Source organism: Rhododendron vialii, chromosome 1a, assembly GCF_030253575.1.
Source record: "Rhododendron vialii isolate Sample 1 chromosome 1a, ASM3025357v1".
NCBI lineage: Eukaryota > Viridiplantae > Streptophyta > Magnoliopsida > Ericales > Ericaceae > Rhododendron > Rhododendron vialii.
In genome coordinates this window covers 30,943,581-30,965,547 of record NC_080557.1, presented here as the reverse complement: position 1 = coordinate 30,965,547, position 21,967 = coordinate 30,943,581, and the positions used below count along the sequence as shown (strand labels likewise).

The following is a 21,967-nucleotide window of genomic DNA, read 5'->3' as shown; positions in this document are numbered from 1 at the left end:
CTTTTATAATAAAATAATCAAAATGTACTTTAAAGCATGTGAACAAAAGCCCTATATTTAAATATAGGTGTGGTACCAAGTACCCCAATTAAATAAAAAGGCTAGGATTCTCCCCATTAGTTTATAATAGAGTACAAGTACTAGATTAATAAATAAAGTACTTTGGAAATCTAGGGTTTAAATATACCCTAATATTTTAATGCATAAAATCACATGGAAAATCCATACTTGATTATAAAAATAAAACTTTGTACTTGGTAAGAAGATTTGGGTTATTACCCAATGGATAATAATTTCCCTAACGGTTAAAGACCAATGGATAAAAGAAGTACAAGTACTTTTATACTTAAAATAAGATTTGAAAAGACTACATGTACTTTTAGTCAAATATTATAATGAATAGCTTATTGTCCAATGGACAAAAATTACCTTAACCATTATGGACCAATGGGTAAAGACAAAAGGTTCAAAAGGTCCAAAAGGTTCATCTAGCAATTAGGTGAGTTAGTTGCTCGGTTCCTCCAACTAGTCGGTTAGGAACTAACTAAATTGGTCAAGTAGGTTTTCTCGTCGAGACCAAAATCTAACTACGAAGAAAATTAACAAGAAATCATATAGCCACTCAAAGAGAAAATAAGTAATTTAAATAAAATTCAAATATTTAACGAAATTTTTATTGACCAAAATTCAGGGCTGTTACATTTCGTCACCTATAGTGGCTTTTGGCGACGAAAAATTTCGTTAAGGAAAAATGATTTGGTGATGAAATTTTCTTCATCATCTATTGTGTTTTTTTTACGACAAAAAATTTCGTCACAAATTATTTCCTTTGGCTCATCAAAGGTGGCCCATCGATGACGAATTTTTTTGTCACAAAAGACATACTTATATGTGAAAAAAATCACATTTTCTTGCTCCAACTGGGTTTCGAACCCGAGTCTCCTAGGTTTTGCACGCAAGTTTTAACCAACTACACCACACAAACTTTTCAGCATATGTTTGAAATATCTAATATATAACACATATATTTAACATTAAAATATATTTCGAACGGCATTTTGAACCATTAAACATTAAAATTAACAATTTTGATAAACATTAAAGTAGTAGCTCTTTATGTTATTGTTCAAATCCAATTTAAATTATCTCAATCGGAGTTTTGAGCAAAGAGTTATGCCAGAAATATATTTGGTGACAAAGCGTAATTCATAAATTTCGTCATCAAAGGATAAATTTTTCGTTACTGAAAACGTAAAAAAAAGACGAAAATATTTTTCGTCGCCAAATTGGTTCATTTGGCGACAAAATATTTTTTTTTGTCACCGAATAGTTATTTTTGGCGAAAAAAAATAATTTCATCTCCTTTTTTACTCTTTTGGAGACGAAAATTTTATTTTGTCACCAAATACGTGCCTTTGGTGACAAAAATGTCTTTTTCGTCACTAAATAGTTATTATTGGTGACGAAATAATTTCATCGCGGAAGTTGTTAAAACAATGACGAATTTATTTTTTTGTCGCCAAATATACTCATTTAGCTACGAAATTAAATTTTGTCGCCACTTTTTCGTCACTAAACGTACTTTTTCTTGTAGTGGCAACACCTCCTCCTCCATCCATGTAGAGACCCATAATTATTTTCTCAAATTTTAAATGTTTAATATGTATTTGGATTATGGAAAAATGGATAATGCAGAAGATATGAGTTGGGTCAATGTGAGATGACTTGTAATTCGTGGGAGTTGACGTGATTCAATAGGAGTGAAAGGGTGAAAGTGTTATTTGTGCTATATAAGTCAAAAAAAAAAAAGAAGGGAGCAGGAGATTTTTTTCTCTTTTCCTTTCCTTTCTTTTCTTCTTCTCCGGTGTCTCTCTCGGCTCTCACCCCTCTCACCTTCTCTCTTCGATTTCATCTACTATGAATGAGATTTTGGAAAAATCCCAAGTACTAAAGTTGTTCTTTGCGACGAGAGCTTTCTATCCATCCAAGAAAATTCAAGATCGGAGTGCTTAGAAGTTTCCTCCATGTTCGGACTTGCTTCTAACCTTCGAGGTAGGGATCTCCTGCCTTCTTTATATGTGTTAAGTGTTGGTTTGATGTGCAAGGAATCAAGTTTGATCATCTATTTGAGTCTTGAATAAACCTATTGTATGCTGAAAATTTCGTGGGTTCTGGTAATCTGTCTTTTTGGAGCCTTTCTGCTAGGAATTAATTTTTGGTGCCTTCATAACAGTTAAAGTACGTTTCAATATGAAGATTTCGCTACCAAGATCATGCAAAACCGATAATCACACAATTAGTTATGGATTTTTGAATACTGGCTGTTTGCTGGATGCGCGAATCTGTGCGTGGCTGTCTTCTTTTAACTTTCTGGGCATGATGAACATTTTGGGTGGCTTTGGGTCTTTTACAGGAGGTGCATATTTAAGTTAAGAAGAGATTGGCGTTGGAATCAATTAATTTGGTTAAGTATACAATTTTTGGTGAATTTCTAAAGCTGGGTTGGTTGATAGGTGCGAAAATGGTTGCGAAACTGTTTTTCCTTTGATTGTTGGGTTAATCTCCTCTCGTTTTTGAACCTGGGATTTTTACTGAGCGTAGGGCTTGTAGTTGTGCAACTTTTGGCGTTGGTTTCAATATTTTTGGGTTTAAGATGAAAGGGAGTATGATTTATTTGGATTGAATTGAACTTAAACACTTTTAGGGCATTGTATTGAGCATAAATAGAATCATTGAGTATTGTCTAAACATGTTTTCATTTGATTGAATGTTCTAGGAAGTTCGAGTCGTCACGTGGATCGAGGTGAGTGATTTAATACCTGAATTACATGATTTTGAACTTGTTTTCTTTAACGAACTTATTTGAACAAATTTTATGAATTGTGTACTCCATGGAATAGCAATGGAAGGTGGACCTATTTGTGAAATATTTGCGAATCTATTTAATGACATTCCCAACGTCCGGTCTTGCTAGGGGACGGCTTAATGGCTAGCAAGGGTGTTTGAGGTTGGTGTGTGTTTTGGGATAATGCGTAGACGTCTGGCTTATCCACTACTGGGGATGCCCGGTAGCTTTTGAATTTTGAATAGCGGAATGTGCATTATATTTGACTTATGGTTTTGAGTTCTTTGTTTTGAAATATTATCAAATTATTTTGCATTGTCCATGGAAGGCATGTGAGTCAAGTATTAATCATTCACACGAGCTTTGGCTTATGTATTTTCTTTTCCACCTTTTAGGAAGCGACGCGTAGTGTGGTAGAGTGTTTACTTTTGAGATGTGTTGTATATTTGGAAAAGGAAGTTATGCTTCATGGTCACTTAGCTTTGTGTATGATTTGTTTAGTTTGTAAATTTGTAGGTAAGCACAGCTTTGAGAGGTTTATCCTTTTGGTTTGTAAACCTATGTAAGATTTTGGTTTGTTATCAATAAAAGTTAACTTTTGCTTCCGTTGTTATGTTTAGCCCCTTTTGATGATCGTTTGCTTAGATGATATTTGATTTGTGATTTGGCCTTAGTGAGAAATCACTGGCATTTGTCATGATTAAGACCTCAAGGGGCGGGTCAGGGTCGTGACAATCCATCACGTAGTCGTCGGTGTTCCGTCACTGAGGTGCGTCTCGAATTTGTGGATTAGCTTGCAGATGTGGTTGTCAGAGTCTGTTCTTGTGCTTGCTTGGTTCGCTTGAGTAGGAGTGCTTGATTGGTTAGGTGGGTACATGTTGCTTGTGAGGTTTTATTTCTAGTGCTTTTCGATTTGTTTTCTTGTGTTTTTCTATTTTTCTCTTCGCTTGTTTGCCCTTAGTCTTTCTCTCGGGCTGAGTTTCCCCTAGTTTGGTGGTTTTGTTGGGGTTTCATTCATTGGTTTTGGAATCCGATTGTCAGAAGCTAGCTAATGATCAAGGGATCGTCGTGTTGGTTTGTGAGGTTCTAGAGTTATAAGCTTGCGAATTTAGGCCTCCTGATCATTATTGTCTTTGTTTGGGATAGTTAACCCTCATTGGTTGTATGTGTATCTCATATCAATGAAATCTCCTAACATTTTGACCCAAAAAAACAAAAAAAAAACAAAACTCCAAGGCTTCAAGCTATAATGCTTAAGGGCGAACTAGTATATATTCCGAATCAAAAAAATAAAACTAGCATATATTCTGAGCCCCAAAAAAGCCAAACAAGAAGATATAAAATCACCTTGATAAGAAATCTTTCACATGAGGTTTGTGTTGTCCGCATGAATAATTACGATACAATTCTCCATACGAAAAATAAATAAATTTGGTTAAAACACAGAACACCCAATTATTCCAAAGATGATGGTGGCATGGAAAAGGACTATATTAGTGACGACTTTCGCAAACCCACCTTTAGCTTTGGCCATAAGTAAAGATTATGGTTTTTATTTTATTTTTACTCGTTGGATATAACAAAATTTTGAGCCAATAAATAACTTTACTAATCTTTACCAAGCTGCGTACACTTACGAAACGAACTGTGGTGGGGCGTCACTCGAGGCGAACCTAAAAGACACCACTTCATTAGTAGTACTATTAAGTGTTATGATCAAACGCTTACCATCTTATCAAAATTCGTAAGTAGTGGTAAATGCACAACTATATTTTCTTATACTAAAACGTAGCAGGCCCTAAGCCCTATGGTTCGACTCGCGTGGACAGGATGTTGGCCCGCAACCAACATTAAGTTTTTTTAATTACTCATCTGTCCCAAATTGCTGGACCCCCACAAAAAGACGTGTAATTTTAAGATCAAAAAATAAAATACTTCCATGCATTATTTTTTAGTTAATTTCTTTGCACCATAGGAAAGAGCTTTTGGTGCAAAGAATGATGCTTGAAAATACTTTATTTTTTAAACAAAAAATTGCATGACTTTTTGTAAGGGGCGGACTATTAGGGATGGAGGGAGTAACCATTTTCGAAGTCCACAAATACCGATGCATAACATATTAGGGATGGAGGGAGTACATTTTTATTATTGTGGGTCCCACGAAATCCACTTATTAATGCTAATAAATATTTTAATTATTATTTTATATTTACATGGTCAAAATACAAATAACAATTGAATAAATTAACATTTTTGAGGTCCACAAATGGTGAGTTTTACTATTATTTTACATTGAAGTGGTTAGAATTTAACTGACAATTATGCAAATGTAACTTTTTTGAAATCTACAAATTGCAATCCTTACTATTATTTTAGTTACATGGTCGAAATTCAACTAACAATTAACGAAATTTAAATTTTCCTAGAGTCCGTTAATAAAATTACACGATTTTTCGTAACTGGCAAGCAATTTGGGACAGGGAGTAACAATTTTTGAAGTCCGCAAATACCGATGCATAACATATTATATTTTTATTATTGTGGGTCCAACGAAATCCACTTATTAATGCTACTAAATTTTTTTTATTATTTTATATTTACGTGGTCTGAATTCAAATAACAATCGAACAAATTAACATTTTTGAGGTCCACATATATATATATGACAAGTTTTACTATTATTTTATATTAAAGTGGTCGGAATTTAACTTATCCAAATGTAACTTTTCCGAAATCCACAAATTTCAATCTTTACTCCTATTATTTTAGTTACATGGTCGAATTTCAATGATCAATTAACGAAATTTAATTTTTCCTGGAGTCCGTAAATGACAATAGAAACTACACATAAAATAAAAGAAAAAAAGTAATTTCCTTCACTATTTACAGATATTTTACATTTAAGTGGTCAGAATTCAACTAACAATTACTCCCTTCATCCTCATTTTGTAGTCCCTCGTTCCATCCTAACCGATAGTACATTGGTTATATTTGGCAATTAGTAATACTTTATACATATAATATGAATTTTGATTGATAGATCTCGATTAATACTATTAAACAAAGTTTTTTAAAATATTTAAAACCCTTATAGATTACAAGTCAATTGAGAAGTAACACAAATTCTCTCCAAACAAGAGAATAAAAAATTGAGACGGAGAGAGTATTAAATTTTTTTGAAATGAGGAGAGAGTATTAAATTGAATATTCGTATTATGGAACCATTAAAAAGTGGGACACGTGATGGTGGCGGCACTCCTGACTTGTCCGATCCTGGAGCAGAAGGGGTTGAAGGGGAATTCGAATCCCATGACGACGGCCTGCTGATATGATATGGGCCAAAACTATTTCCACTACGTGCCGGGAATTTGTGTGGACTGGATTATCTCCTGCCCCGCCATGCAGCCCGCCATGTGTGTATACTACTGTACTCCAACGCCCTTACTTTTAAGAGAAAATGACGGTTCAAAACGTGTTTTGATAATTAATATTCGCTAAGAATATATTGAGAACATTTGTTAATGCTGAAAATATCCTTAACAGAAGTATGAATTATCAAAACACGTTATTGGCTGTCATTTTCCGTACTTTTAACCTTCTCATTATTCTCTTCAAAAATACTCCCTGCTTTCATCTAAATGTGTGCGTCTCACTCTCTCATGACTCACAAGGAAGTATTTAGGTCCCGTTCCAAAAAAAATTTTAAAAAATAAGCAGCTTATTTCATATTTTTAAACTCAAAAATAATGTAAATGAAAAATATTTTTTAAATTTTTTTTGCATCGTATAAAAGATCTCGATGAGATCTTCCAAACAAAATTCATATTACATATTTTTAGATTTCAATAAGTCCATAATTTTTGAGTTTGAAATTGCCTTCTTAAAAAATAAGGGTTTTTTTAATGTTCTAGAACGGACGACACAAGGCTCTCAACCCTATCTCTCTCTTCCTCTCTCTCAACCCTAGCCACCACATCTTCTCGATCTTCTCCCTTCCCCTCCCCCCCGTGAGTTCCATACCCGTGTGCGGCGACGGGAGGGGGAGGCCATGGTACTATCGACTCCATTTCTTTGTTTTTGTTTTTGTTTTTTTTCATTCTGTCTCTCCAGATCTACGACTTGTTGTCTGATCTGTGAGAGTTTTATCTCTCGTTCAACGAGAGTTATTAGTTTCGTCTTTGGACGAATTTTGTCTATAGATCAAGTTCTTTCAATCGAGGTTGTTTCACAACGATATCTATATTTCAGCATTTTATCCCTACATGATGTCTTTGGCGAGGCAACCCGTGGCGGCTCGGTAGATCTGTAGTTCTTGGGAGTTCATTGGTGCGTCCATACTTGGCTGGAGTGCATCTGATCGTTTGGGTATTTGATGTCTTTTGTCCTTAACTTTACACTTTTTCTCGTTTGAGACTCCTAATTAGTTGTTAGGCAATTTAAAAGTGTCGCTATTGCGTCAGGCCATGTCTGGGTTAGGATGAAAAGATATCGATTGCCTTGTGATTTACTTGTTTTCTATTTGTTAGACGATTAATTTGGCTTTGTCCAAATTCTTTGTAATGATCTCCGTTTTGTAAGTGCCACTGGACGTTTATCAATACAATCTTCTCATTTTTGTCAAAAAAAACGTTCTGGAACGGACCCTTAGTGCCTTCAGCCCTTTAAAACATGGACCGGTGGCACGGGATCTTAGAACATCCACGGTGAAATAATTAAAGAATTTACATTGAAATAACTAAACTTAACAACTTAGGCTCCATTCCGGAATCGAAAATAAGTCCTTATTTTTTAATAAGACAATTTCAAGCTCAAAAATTATGGGTTAATTGAAATCTAAAAATATGCAATATGGATTTTGTTTGAAAGATCTCAATGAGATTTTTTATATGATGCAAAAAAAAATTAAAAAAAAATTTTTCATTTACTTTATTTTTGAATTTGAAAATGTAAAATAAACTGCTTATTTTTTAAGAAAATTTCTGAAACGGGGTCTTATTAAGTCTTAGCTCCCATTATAGTAGTATTTTCCAACCCCAATGTCTATGGATAAGTAACATATGAAAACATGTACTCTAATTCCCATGCTTCCAAACACGTATGCCTGCACCTTCTCATACAAAAAAATTAGTACTACTAAGAGCATCTTTAATCCACCTTTATATCTTCAACATGGAGAATAGATGTGATACATTTAGGAAAATTTTTGTAATTTATCCTCACTTTTTTTATTTTTTAAAGAATTTTAGAAAGACTCATTGTTCTTTTTAGAGTTTGGAAAAATTTGATACTCCAAAATTAAAAGTAAAATAGAGGAAGAAAAATACGGTAAACTTTTAGTTACATTCAGCTGTCTGGCTCGTTTAGATTTTCAGAAGGTCTAGGGTCACCGCATGGAATGCGGTGACCGGTCCACCGCACACCTTTTAGGGTCCATTCCGGGCCCAAAAAAATACATAAAAATATTTATAAATTGTAAAATAATATTTTACTGGACCCTGTAAAAAATCAGTTCCAACGAAAATTGGTAGGTATATTTTTCGGAATTCGTAGGAACGAAACTGTTTAGTTTTGTAGTTTGGTCCTATAAATTCAAAAAACATATCTACCGATATCCGTTACAACTGATTTTGTACAGGGTCCCATAAAATATTATTTTAAAATTTATGAATGTTTTTCTGTATTTTTTTGGAATCCGAAATAGATTCCAAAAAGCGTGCAGTGGACGGTTAGCGCGAATTGCATGTGGCGACTGTAGTCCGGCTGTTAAATTTTGCATTAACACGTGCGGTGCGGTGCCAGGGAGGGCGGTCTGGAGTAACAAACACGTGACAGTTCCTCGTATGCGCTGAATTACCTCTCCTCTCCTCTCCTGCATCCCATACTTCTCGCCACCCTTCCCTAAATTTGACTCCGTCGTCAACCCCACGTTTCCATTTACTCGGTTTCCACCGTCTCCCAATCTCCAAACAAAACCCTAGCTTCCTCCCTTCCTCCCTCTAAACCCTAAGTTTCGTTGAATCCTTCAATCCCATGGCTTCTTCGGCTTATTCCCATCCGAAGATCGAACTTTCCAGATCCTTCTGGCTCTAATTCCAATCAGGGGGACCCAGCTTCGTGATTTCGATGGATAACCAAGACACAGAGGATTCATCGATAACGATGTATAATATTAAGAAGCCGAACCTCAAAATATACCGGCTCGTCAACGGGCCCAATCCGCTGCACCCGTCGGGTTGGTTCGAGATCCGGCTGTTCTACGTCCGAATAGCGCCCTGCGCCGCGGTCGAATCGGTCCCAAACCACCTCACCCTTCGCCACCTCCGCCGCGAGATCGGCGTGTCGCTGGAAATCAACGGCACCCGCGTGCCGGCCTCGGAAACGGCGTCGCTTACCCTCCGCCGCGATCGGATTGACAGCCTGTCTTCGGAAGTCACCTACGTGAGCACCGACAGCGTCAAGGTCACGGGGGCGGTGGAGTTCGAGGTGTACGAGGAGGAGGACATGGTGCTGTGCGGGTCGATAGAGAGAATGGAGGCCGCCTGGAGCAACGGGTGCGTGGCGAACGATTCCAGGAGCGGGTGGAGCATGGACTGTTACATGGCCGCCGCGGTTGCGGGCGGCGGATCGGCTTTCTTCCGGCCGAGGTTGTCGTCGTTCGGGGGATCGTCGGGCCCCTCGTTTGAGGTTTACGTTGCGGGGTGTTGTTCGGGCATGCCGGTTATCTTGACGAAGACGATTCAGGTTAGTCCGAGGAGGAAGCCCGGGAGGAACGGGACGACGCTTGATGCGATTCCGGAGGATGATGAGGTGGAGAAGGAGCAGAAGGGGAGTAGTGATGGGTTGATGCGGCAGCGGAAAGTGCAGGTATTGTTTTGAGTGTCAATGAATTTTTTGCCAATTTCATATGCTATGGTTAGTGTATGGTGTGCTAAGGCCCCGATCAAATTGCACGGAAATGATAGGAAAGGATGAGATAATTGAAAAGATGCGAAAGGATGAGATAATCAACCTTACCGAGAAAGTTGTCGGACCCACACTTTCAACTTTTGGCTAGGAAACACTTTCTGGTTTTGCCGGAAGCTAGGCATTTTAGTTTTTCTGCAAGATTTCTTGTCAGGAAAGCCCACAGGAAAATAAATTTCATTTTAGTTTACTTCACCTCACTTCACTGTTCTTGGGATTCAATTTCCTATACAACATTCCCGAGTCCCAGCAATTGAACGGAGCCTAAGGGTTCATTTGGATGACTATGAACTTTAAAGGAACTGATTTGATGTTATTAATCAATGAGAATAGCTCAAATTCATGCTTTGTAGTTTACATGGGGGTTTAATATTGAGTTTGGGAGCTCTACCACGAACTCAAAATTAAATGGCTATGAGTGAAGAGAATTGTTTGGAAATACATTTCTGAGTCGAATTCGTAGTATGGAAATTAGAAAATTTTGTGGTGATTAAAGATTTCTTTTTTCATGGAAAACTACACTTGGCATTTGAAATAATAACGGAGTATGTTCGTCAAGAGAATATCGTGCGTAATAGTAGTAGCTGATGCAGTACTTGACGGCTTTCTGTGTGAGACAGTTCCTTTGTAGGATGGTTACAAGTAGCGGGGCAGTTTCACAGAATTGCATCTTAGTGAAGTAGGATTTTCTCCTTTTGGTTGTTCTTGTAGTTATTCTATTCGCAGAAGGTTATTTGGGATGACCGTATTATGATTTGATCATCCTGTGTCTTGTGTACTGTTCTCCATGAATTCCTAAAGAAATTGTTATGTGAAATAGGAGACTGCAGGACTTCGACCAGGAAACGAAAAGCTAATTATGGTCGGTGATAGACTTCAAAAGCAGTTGATTAATGGAAGCAGGGTGTGTTAGCTCATTGAGAATTAGTAACTTGAAGAACCCCAATGTAGATAGGCATAGGGTAGAATGCACACACTTAATTATCTGGTAAAGTATACGGGGTGGGGAGTTTTGAAAGAATTGTATAGTTGCTTGAAGAACAGTTGATCCCCATCGTCTTTTCCTTGGAATCTGTCTTTTTCCTTCGAATCTGATATCCAAACTCCCTTTTCTTGGCTTTAAGGAAAGACTTAGTTGTCCTGAATTTGGTTTCTTTTATGATTTCTCTGTTGGTAGTGGTATTATTCCAGTCTTAAATTACGTAGTACTAAATTGTCATTTCTCCACCAAAACTATTTCTTGTTATGTAGTGTTAAACTTTTGGTTAGGCAAGGCAAGGTGGGTATGCTCCTATATTTTCCTTCATCTTTATAGAGGTTGGGCCGTTGGCTGTGTTTGAAAGGAACTTATTAAGCTTTTATGCAACTTGATCTCAGACTGCAACTACCCGTGTTTTGCATGCTTTCACTTTTTGGTGATAAGTCACCAGTCACAACAGTTCTATCACCTTTCCTCTACTCCGAAAACAACGACGAGTGCAATTTGAATGTGATTGACGAGTTTTGGGTTTTGACATTTATAATAATTGTAGAGACTTTTTTTTTTTCTTGTCTTGAACTAAAGGGTTCCTTCAACAGAAAACTGCTACTTCTGAAGGTGGTGTAAAAGCTGGTAGCTGAATTTGATTTTCTAGTATTTCTTGAAGAACTTAAGGGTTCATGATCAAATTTGGTTTTACATGCCCTTTATCAGTGGGCTTGCTTCCATCGGTTATATCTTGTGGCTTATTTACCGCAAGTCTTCGCTACCGCCGCCACTCCTCGAGTTCGTCCCACTCGGACGAAGAGGTACTTGGGCCGGTTCAGGCTCTGCCATCAAAACAGCCCCTCTACTCTGCCTGGTCAAGGCGCTCAACAATTTCAACGACAAGGTACATGTGGTGATTGAAATGACTCAAATTCTTTCAAATTAAAATGGTAACTTTTTTCTCTCTCCCTCTCTAATTTCCTGTAATTACTTTTTGAGGACTCCTAATTTCAATCCCTAGTTTAATTGCGAATTTCACTATCTTTTTGGTTGAATTAACTTTTGTGCATAAAATTTAATTTAGTGAGAGTATATGCCTCTGTTTTTTTTTGAACGAAGAACTGAAAATTTCAGAGCTGCAGTGTTTTTTTCCGTAAAAAATGGTGGATTTTCTAAACATTTCAGAATTGCCTTAGATTTACTTATCTTATAGCTTGAAGAAGAGTAATAAGATCTGGAAAGTTTCATGAAAGATTAATTTTCCAATTAGGGTCAAATGTGGTAAACGAGAATTTGACTGCAAATTTCTCTCACATCGGTGAGATTCATCTAATGAGATTTGTATGTTCGTATTACTCTCCTCCAAGCTATAAGATATGTTAAGGCAATTGTGAAATGATTCGAAAATTCCCCATTTTTTACGGGGAAAAAAACTGCAACTCTAAAATTTTCAGTTCTTCGATCAAAAACAAAAGAGAGGCATATACTCTGTAAATTCAACATAGTGAAATTCGCAATCAAACTAGGGATTGAAATTAGAAGTTCTGAAAAAGGAATTACAGGGAATCAGAGAAAGAAGTTACCATTTTGATTTGAAAGAATTTGAGTCATCTCAATCACCACATGAGCCTTGTTGTTGTGCTCTTCGACCAGGCAAAGTAGAGGGGGCTGTTTTGATGGCGGAGCCTGAACCGGCTCAAGTACCCCTTTTGTCCGAGTGGGACGAACTCGAGGAGTGGCGGCGGCAAAGGCGGCGGCGGTGAAGACTTTGGCAAATAAGTCACACAATATAGCCGATGGAAGCAAGACCACTGATATATGCCTCCCAAAAGCTAGTGGGGGTTTTCGTGGCGGTGGTGGAAAGTGGCTTCTGTTCATCTTCTCTCTAGGAAGGAATGATGCAGGGATTATTTGATTGACTAATTTTCAAATTGAGAATGGGGATGTTTACTTCCCTATATCTCTCCTAAATATACCCACATGTACTCTCTCTCTCTCTCTCTCTCTTTGATCATTGCTTGCTCAAATAAAGACTTATTATGTGGAGCAAATCAACAGACAATTTAAAAAGTGGGACACATGGTGGTACTGACTTGAGCAGGTGCTAAAGAGAATCCGAATCCCAGTTTAAAAGGCACTCTTATAAACCTAAAGATAGCCCATGACAAAATTGCCAGCTTGTGACTTCCAGTTCAAAAGGGTTCTGAACCGCTGAGCATGTGGCTACAAAACCTAAACCTAGCCCGCAAGTCCAATTAATGAAGGATAAAAAAACCAATGAGCAAAAAACTAGCTCTATTGTTTAGCCCTGAGCATCTTGCTCATTATCCCCTTGAATTTACTTACACCTTGAAATTGCAGCCTGGCCACCTTCTAAGTTTTTGTTTGCTGATAAATTAAATGTGGCCCATCAATTTTGTTTGTTGTTTCTGAGCGCCTGTGAAATTAAAAGCACTCTACTCTTGTTGCATGGATTAATGTAAAGAGGAAGTCTGCTTAAAGAAAGCCCTATCGTGTGTTTGGTGTTCATTGTGCCTGTTGGTTATGAATTTATGATGTGGAGTCTTGACTTCATTCACTGCCATGACAATGGGCTTATCGGTGGAAGAATATGAAGAGAAGAAAATATATTTGTGATGGCCCACTTACATAGGGTGAATGATATATCTGGTTGATTATCCGCTACGCTGTGGATACATCAGTCAACTAATTCTCATGTCAAATATACTGAGATAATGTAGAATATGCCAGGAAGTTAAAAACTAAATACCTTCGTAGGTCAGTGTCCAACAGAAAATATCGGGCACATCAATGCCCTAACCCAAGTATTGAGCATGTGACACAGGAACTTCATAGTTCATACTATTTCAATCAACCCATGTAACATAGAGTATTTCTTTTAGTTACATTTTGTGGTTATATAGAGTATTTGTCTTATCTACGCTTCTGTAGGATTCAGGGTGCATTGGCATCATGTAATTATTTAATGTCCTATCATTTCCTCTTCCAGTTATTGCGCTGGTAGATAAACCTTCCTAAGCTCTCTGAACCTGTCATTTAACTTAGGAACATGAAATTATGGGTTACTCGTACTAATGAGATATTCTATGTCCCATATTAGTTTTCTTCCTCTATATTATTGTATTCTAGGAGTTCTCTTTTGAATGTCCTGATCTGTGTTTGCAGTTTGTAGTGGAACTCATCTAGAGTTGCTTGCTTATTTCTTTTTGTTGTTTCAATTGCTTTGGGTCATCTGCAGATCACTGAAGCAGAAGTTGATGACTATGAGCTGGATGGGAAAATTGGAAGCAGCTACTATCCAGAAGATGTGTATGCCGGAGAAGATGGCCAACTCTCATGGTTTAATGCCGGTGTAAGGGTTGGTGTTGGGATTGGCCTTGGAATGTGCCTTGGCGTTGGAATCGGTGTTGGACTGATGATGCGCTCGTATCAAGCAACCACCAGGAACTTCAGGAGGAGATTTTTCTAACTTCATGGTATGTTGGAATGACATGGGGTCCGTAATTCTGATTGATAGAAAGAGATGAGAAGCGGAACTTCTCAAGATTATTTCGTGAGTTGGTGAATCGTTCCAAGGTGGTGGCAGAAGAAGCAAGAAAGGCATAATTCAGCATTTTAAGGGTGAGTCCCTTAACTGGGGTGGAGGCTGTACAAAACTTTGGTTTTCTTGGTATATAGCCCTTAACCATGCTACTGCACTCTCCATTCCAACTGAACTTCTGAGGTGGATGAAGAGGTTCTTTAGGCTGTGTTTCGATCTTGGATTCATGGAGGAATTTTTCCTTCTGCTGATCCAAGATCCAAACACGACTTTAGTCCTTGGACCAGCAATAACTTGAAAGTGAAAGGTGATGTATTTACATGGATGTGCATTCTCAGGAGTTATATTTTTGACTTTTTTCTGGGTGTTATTGTAGGTATGTTACTTTTCTTGGTTCTTTTTCTTGTATCAATTTTGAAGGTCGTCTTTTCTCATTTGATTTGCTACTTGTAATAAATTTGGCATTTTGTAATGAGCAAAGCAGCTTAAGTGATCACTGTTTTGACATTGTATGTACTTATCTTTTAGCAATGAACAAAGAAGTGTCTTCCTCAAGTCACCTAGGTTTGGCAGTTGGCACAAAGAAACAATTGCCGATTGTCACTACCAACTGTTCTTGCATCTAGAATTGGCATGTCTCCCCCCTTAAATCACCGTGTTTTTACTCCGTACAACAAAGTGCATTAATCCTCTTAGCAAGACAAGAATTTGTGTATGGAGGGAAACATGCATGCAGTGTTTTTTGCACTGAAAACATCTCTTGGTGCTTACACTGAAAACATCTCAAAATTAATTAATTTTCATTTTCATTTTCATTTTCATTTGACCTTGTTCTTTTAATCTTTGTAATTTTCGAATTCGGAGATTAATATGAAATTTATGCTTATCAAAAAAAAAAAAAGAACATTGAAAACATCTCTTGGTGCTTTCTTGTGTATGTAGTTCGAAGTTTTGGGATGACTGTTATGGGCACTTGTCCTTTTCAAGTGCTTCCTGAGTGCAACAATGGAGGCAGGTTTTTTTCAGTATATATGGTAGAAGAATTTATCAATTACGTCAACGTATTCTCAATAGGGATTGAATTCATAACCTCACTGCACTTTAGGGACAGGTATAGAAAGTGCAGGTATAGATCGAATTGTTGAGCCAAGTGTCCTGGTTAATGCTGAAAGTTGTTCACATGACAATGTTGCTCTAGATTTTCAGGAACCCCTGAGGTATATATTGCTTGTGTTTGAACTTGTGTTTGAAGCTTGGAGATGAGGTTTTGTGTTGTTGATAATGGCTATTTTGTCGCTTGTTTTGTACTCTATTTTTTTTCATCAGATTGTTTTGTAGATGAATGCAGCAAAATAACAAAACTTTTATCACCCTCATACCCAGTATCTCTCACTCTCAAACTGTTGACAATTTTCGTCCCATTAGTCTTTCGTGACGTCATTTACAAAATCTCATCTCAGAAAGTATTGGCCAAAAGAATGCGTGACTCACAGCAAGATCTCATCTCCCCCCTATAAAATTGCTTAATTTTGTCCCACATAGACTAATATTTTTTTATTTATTTTTTGATCGGCCCCACATAGACTAATCTTTGGAAAAATCTTCTAAGCACACGAGACTGTTGAGAGTTCAATTGTCGCAGAAGGGGAGGAATTAATAGTCAGTCTATTTGCTTTAAAACTTGATGATATGAATAAAGCTTATTATGATAGGATTAGTTGGGAGCTTTTGGTGGAAAATCCTTCAAGTAATGGGGGTTTGGCCCTAAGTGGGTCAATTTGATAGTATCACAATGCGTGATCAGTAGTAGTGTTTCCTTCACGGTCTTGGTTAACAAATGTGAGGGAGAGGGAGAGGGAGAGGGTTAGAATTATGTCGAGCCAAATTGGAATTAGGATTGCTCAAATACCAGGAATCATCTAGCTACATCAAAAGAAAAGGAATTACTATTAATTCAGAAGACAAAAGATATCTTCTAAAGTAAACTACAAGGATGGATCGGAGGGAAACTTCATCCTTGTTCTTTGTTGCGAGATGCTAAAACACACCCTCTTTTTATTGTCTCCTATGCCCATCTATTTTCTGTCATCATCTGGAGCTAGCTCCCATGCACAATATATATATATATATCTCATAAACTAAATTCATAGTACCATCCGTATATAGGTTCATTTGGAAAGGGGGTTCGGGGAAGGGCTGTCACCAGAAGAAATGGACCCGACTTTGTTTGCCGAAGATGCTAGCTAGGAGGTCCGAGTTTTAGAGATTTGGGTTTGTTCAACCAAGCCTTGCTAGCCAAAGCTGCGTGCAGGATTCTGTCTAATCCCAAGTCGATCAGTATATACAACAGTGTTATTGCTTTCTTAAATATATTGTTATAGAAGCCAGTTTATATATATATATATATATATATATATGTATACACTAAAATCATTCGTGGGGCTGGAGAAGTATTCGATCTGCTATATATATATACACACACTAAAACCCAACTAGAATCATTCGTGGGGCTGGAGAAGTATTCGATCTGCTCATAAAAGTCTCGAAATGGAAAAAGACAATTTTCAAGATCAGTGGATATATTCCTTTGGTCCTAAACGCATATATACCAGTACTTACTTCCCTGTTCGATCGAGATGGTTTAATAACCTTCCAGTGTACTGGAATCTTATATATAGACTGGGAAACCAAGACTTGGAGACCCCCCCCACTCTCCATCACTTCTGTTTCCTCTAGATGTCATATATATTTAGCCATCCATATATATTTCTCTTGATCCTCAACCCACCCGATAAAAAATTAACCTGGTACGTAGTTAATGGCCAAGTGGTTTACATTTGGCTCCCAACAATGATCTTATTCAAGAATCCATCATAAGATTCATGTGGTCACTTTAATTGGCTCCACATAAACAAAGCGCACTTCGATAATTTCACCCATCATCCAATGTGGAGAGCAGTATAGTACATAACTCGCCCTTGACAGGAGCAGAACTTGCCTGCTAGCAGCTTCTTGAGTTGGGACCGTAAACTTTAACATTGTGAAGTTACCTATTTGGAGATTCATTTTATAAAAAAAATACAATCCGGAATTACTCCTGTACAAAAATAAAATTGGCTACTGCCTATGTTAAGGAGTTGCCTTCTCAGCAGTTGGGGTAACCAACTTGCAGTTTGTCCATTTAGGAGCTCGTGCCGGGTCTCTTTTGATATCCAGCCGTTATGTTATTTTTTTTTAATTATTATTATTATTATATATATATATATATATATATATATATATATATACATTATATAATATAATAATAAAAAAATCTAAAAAGAGCCAAATTTTCGGATGGCAAATTTTCAATTTGGGACATATTTGCCCCTCAATTGCAAACAGTACAAACTTAGCTAGATGGGCATAATTGTAATTTCGCTCCACCCACGTGGCACGTTCTCCGCCGCTTGCTCCCACCTACCACTTTATTACTCCTGCCCTTTTAACATTTTACATAGAGAAACAAAATTACAGAGAATGGCGTTTTAGAGAGAGAGAGGGAGGGGACGATGAAGGCGGCCAGGACGGCGACGACGACGACGACGAAAAGGACGAAGACGACGACAATGAAGAAGGCAACTAAGAAGAAGCATTCCCGTTTGTGTGTGTTGGAGCAGAGGAGTCTACGATTTCAGCGGACGATGCGTTCCTAACGGTCAAATCAAGCTGATTTTCCTATTGTTCGACCATAATCTTTTGCTGGTTCGTGATTTGGCATCGGGGAGGGAAGATTTGCCCCCTCGACCTCCGGCGAAGAAGGTATTTTTAGAGAGAGAACGGCATTTTAGAGAGACAGAGAGGGAGGGGACGATGAAGGCGGCCACGACGGCGACGACGATGACGACGAAAAGGACGAAGACGACGACAATGAAGAAGGCAACGAAGAAGAAGCATTCCCGTTTGCGTGTGTTGGAGCAGAGGAGTCTACGATTTCAGCGGACGATGCGTTCCTAACGGTCAGATCAAGCTGATTTTCCTGTTGTTCGACCGGAATCTTTTGTTGGTTCGCGATTTGGCACCGGGGAGGGAAGATTTGCCCCATCGACCTTCAGCGAAGAAGGTATTTTTATTAGAAATTACAGTAGTTTTTCCTCAGAGCTTAACTAAATTTATATATAAGCATGTTGGCGTCTTTATGCAACAAAAGCTTGTTAATAAGAAATTCCAGTGTGGTGATTTTATTCTTGCCCCTTTAGAATAGCTCCATTATAGTCAGTTTTGTTATTGAGTTTGCATGTATTACAATTTCCTTGAATATGTGTTACATATCTGAGATTCTGTTTGCCTAAGTTTAAGGAATTGTTGTTATCTTAATCATCATTACCGATTATCTATGTTTGAAACAGGAGTTTCTCCAGAGTTCTTATTTAGAATTTTTGATATGTTAACCATTAGTTTTTTTCTGATGTTTTGGTTTTTGAATATTTACTTATTTATGCCTGCTTGAACGGATGTATAGAATATATGCATCCTATCTTCACGTTTATGTTGCCAAATGCTCATGCGTAGCGAAAATCTTCTTCGTTTGTTCTGTTTGGCAGACCTTACACCATAAAATTCAAACAGAGGCACTGACGTCTTAGTTGAGGAGGGTCTAAACCTCCAGTAGATGCTAAGAAGCGTGTTTCTGTCAGGTTCTTTCCTCCTTGCCAAACCCATTTGGTCACCAACTAATATCTAAATACAGGAGAGCCAGGTTCTTTGATGCATTATTGTATGTTCTTGCATCATATTCTCGATTGATTTCCCTTTACACTTGCAATTTCCCAACTTATATAATGTTAGAATCATGGTGATATAGGAACCAGTTTGGAACAAGTATTAGTGATTCTGCAACAAAACAGAAGGATTTGGTTTGGTTGAAGTCTATAACCTCACGGATACTTCTACGATTGAGTCATGTTCCTGTCCTAATTGAATCGGAAGCCTATAGTCCTCGGTTTCTCACACATGCGTATCTCTGATGCTTGAAATTAATTTTCTTTAAATTAATGAAGTATTGGAATCTATTTGGATACTCTTAAGTTTATTTTTTCCTTCTTATTTGAATGAACAAATACTGTAATTTACGCATTCAAACTGTTACCAAATTTACATTGTAATATTTGAACTGTAGAATAAGAGTATCAAGGTCTCGGTAAGTAAAACATTTCTGACATAAAGAATAATTGTCTAATATTTTCATTACCTTTTAATACAAGAACTAATAATACTATAGCATTATATTGTAAAGTATCTTGGCAACTTTTGTCGTTCCATCACTGGCATATCCAAAAAAAACTGCGCCAATGATGTTCTGGAGTAGAACTCATCCTCAGCAATTGTTGTTAGATCTGTTTTTTTTTTTTTTGAAATTTACCATTTGACAACCATCCAAGTGAAGCTAAAGAATCATAACAGCTGGGTGCATTTTATGCATAGTAAATTTGTATATCCTCCACATTGCCTCTGGTGGCAATACCCATCTTGTTGTTTGGAATTTTGTCAGAGTTGTCGTGAAAAACATTATTGACAAATTAGTTATATTTTGTAACTAAAAACCATTGCTTATAAACCGAATATAGTATTGACTGGCCTAAAGAATGTTGATTTGCATGCAGCATCATTTCCAGTGAAGCATTTAGAACAAATCACACTTACAACAAATGCTAACCACTGCTTTACCACTTCTCCTTCAACTTCTTCCTCAGTTGCCCCTTGATAGGGATATCTGAGCTATTGGTTTGTTCTTTCTGCAACTGCTCTCTGCGTGGCTGGTGCTGGAACTACCACTTGCTGGTATATATGCCCATTTTTTGATTTTCTTAGCATAACATTTTATGAAGAGTGCATTTAGTATCCTTGAAAGTTTTAATACAACATCATCTTTCTTTTGCTCAACTAACTACGACTTTGCTATACATTCTATCACACCAATTATTGGATGATTCACATATCACACATGAATTTGGAAGATGTTACTTGCATAAGTAGAGTATGTGTTTGGAACTTATACAATGGATACAATTAAGTATGTGTTTGGCATCAATATAATCTCGAATTAATTGTATCCATATCCTATCACTTGGTCGTATCCGTATCAACATGTGGTGTATCATATCATATCGTGTCATATCTGTATCCTGTCATGTGGTCTATGCTTCACAAGTTCAAATGTTTTGTTCTTGTTTTGTGCCTTTCATTGTAGAAGGGATTAGGCCCCGTTCCAATTTCTTGGAAAAAATACTTTTTGAAAAGGGAGGTAATTTCAAGTTCAAAAATAATGTATTTATGCAAATAATTTTTCTATCAATATGGATCTTGTTTGATAGATTTCATTGAGATATTTTAAACGGTACCAAAAAAATCAAAATTTTAATTTTAATTTTCATTATATTTGAGCTTGAAATTGTCTTCTTTTTGAAAAAAAAAGGTTTAAAAAGAAAGCGGAATGGCACCTTAGTATCCTAAACCATCTTTCCAGACCATTTTTATGCTTTTGGGTTTGTTTGCTTGACAATGATACTGGAATAACTAATTCGGACGTTTAAATTTCCTGAATAACCATTGATATCCATCATTATGTGCTTCTATTATATGGCATTTCAGTATTTTATGTGATGAGGTACAATTTTTTAGATTTAAGTTCGCATTCATTTGATTTCTACTCACTTTGTTAGGTGCTAGAGCCTAAGGGTCCATTTGATTAGCAAGATAACGGTAGAAAGTGCAAGAAAGAGAAAAAATACTCTCTCCGTTCCAAAATGGATGACAATTTTTGAAACTCGTGTCATTTTTCATCGCTTATATCTTTCAATCTATAATATTTTTCATGAGTCTGAAAACTTTGTATAATAGAATTAATCGAGAACTATCAAACAAGATCCATATTGCATATTTTTTGAGATCTATATTAAAAGATATTAGGAATTGAAATTGACACGGATATCAAAAATTGACATCCAATTTGGGACGGAGGGAGCATGTTTTTTTGGTGTTCATTTAGCTAGAAAGTAATAGAAAATAAACTTTCTCGTACAACCCTCTAAAGCTAGGAAGTGTGCTTTACTTTTTCTCACAAAAAGTACAGGGAAATTTTATTTTTTTGCAAGAATGAACATTTATTACTATAACTTCTGTATTTATTTGCAAGACTTTCATCTTAATTAAACAGATGCGAAAAAAAAAATACATTTTCTTTTTCTTTTCTTTTACTTCACTTTCTCTCATTTTCACTTTCCATTATATTTTTCTCACTAATCAAACAGACCCTAATAATGTCTTGCTCCTCTTTCTATTCTTAATATGTTTTTAATTGTTCGTGTTTATGTGGCATTTTGCTGAGCAATGTGAGCGCAAATTATTCTATTTCATTGTTGGGCTTCTCCTATCCCAGTGAATAACATCAACATATATCAAAAGTTGCACAATGCCTTTTGATTATCTTGATTTTTTTTATAGAAAGATAATTCCTAGCTTTTGCTGAGCAATGTGAGCGCAAATTATTCTATTTCATTGTTGGGCTTCTTCTATGAGAGTTGAATGTATATGATCCTGTAAAATAGTGCGGAAGTCTTTGAACTTCTTTTACCAATTCCAATAGTTATAT

At 36.9% G+C, this 21,967-nt stretch overlaps 1 protein-coding gene and 1 long non-coding RNA gene across 3 annotated transcripts; both read left to right on the top strand.

Moving 5' to 3' along the window:
• The first annotated feature begins 1,803 nt into the window (after positions 1-1,803).
• Positions 1,804-3,450, top strand: LOC131334598 (uncharacterized). The gene is made up of 3 exons (XR_009202219.1): positions 1,804-2,052; positions 2,777-2,803; positions 3,241-3,450. It is a non-coding gene; the product is annotated as an uncharacterized LOC131334598 (long non-coding RNA).
• A 5,199-nt stretch (positions 3,451-8,649) lies between these two features.
• Positions 8,650-14,892, top strand: LOC131334569 (uncharacterized protein At1g01500). Of its 2 annotated transcripts, none has more exons than XM_058369665.1 (2): positions 8,650-9,709; positions 14,035-14,892. In XM_058369665.1, exons 1-2 carry the CDS (start codon positions 8,969-8,971, stop codon positions 14,263-14,265), a joined length of 972 nt encoding a protein of 323 aa, XP_058225648.1. In that variant the 5' UTR covers positions 8,650-8,968; the 3' UTR covers positions 14,266-14,892. The 2 variants fall into 2 exon arrangements, with proteins under 2 accessions (XP_058225648.1, XP_058225658.1); XM_058369675.1 differs by lacking the exon at positions 14,035-14,892 and adding an exon at positions 11,387-11,600 and having other exon boundaries at positions 8,671-9,709.
• The last annotated feature ends 7,075 nt before the right edge of the window (positions 14,893-21,967 follow it).

Coding starts and splice junctions, on each gene's coding strand:
- LOC131334569 (XM_058369665.1), top strand. CDS start 8,969: ATGGATAACCAAGACACAGAGGATTCATCGATAACGATGTATAATATT. Junction 9,710..14,034: donor TGCGGCAGCGGAAAGTGCAG/GTATTGTTTTGA, acceptor GGTCATCTGCAG/ATCACTGAAGCAGAAGTTGA.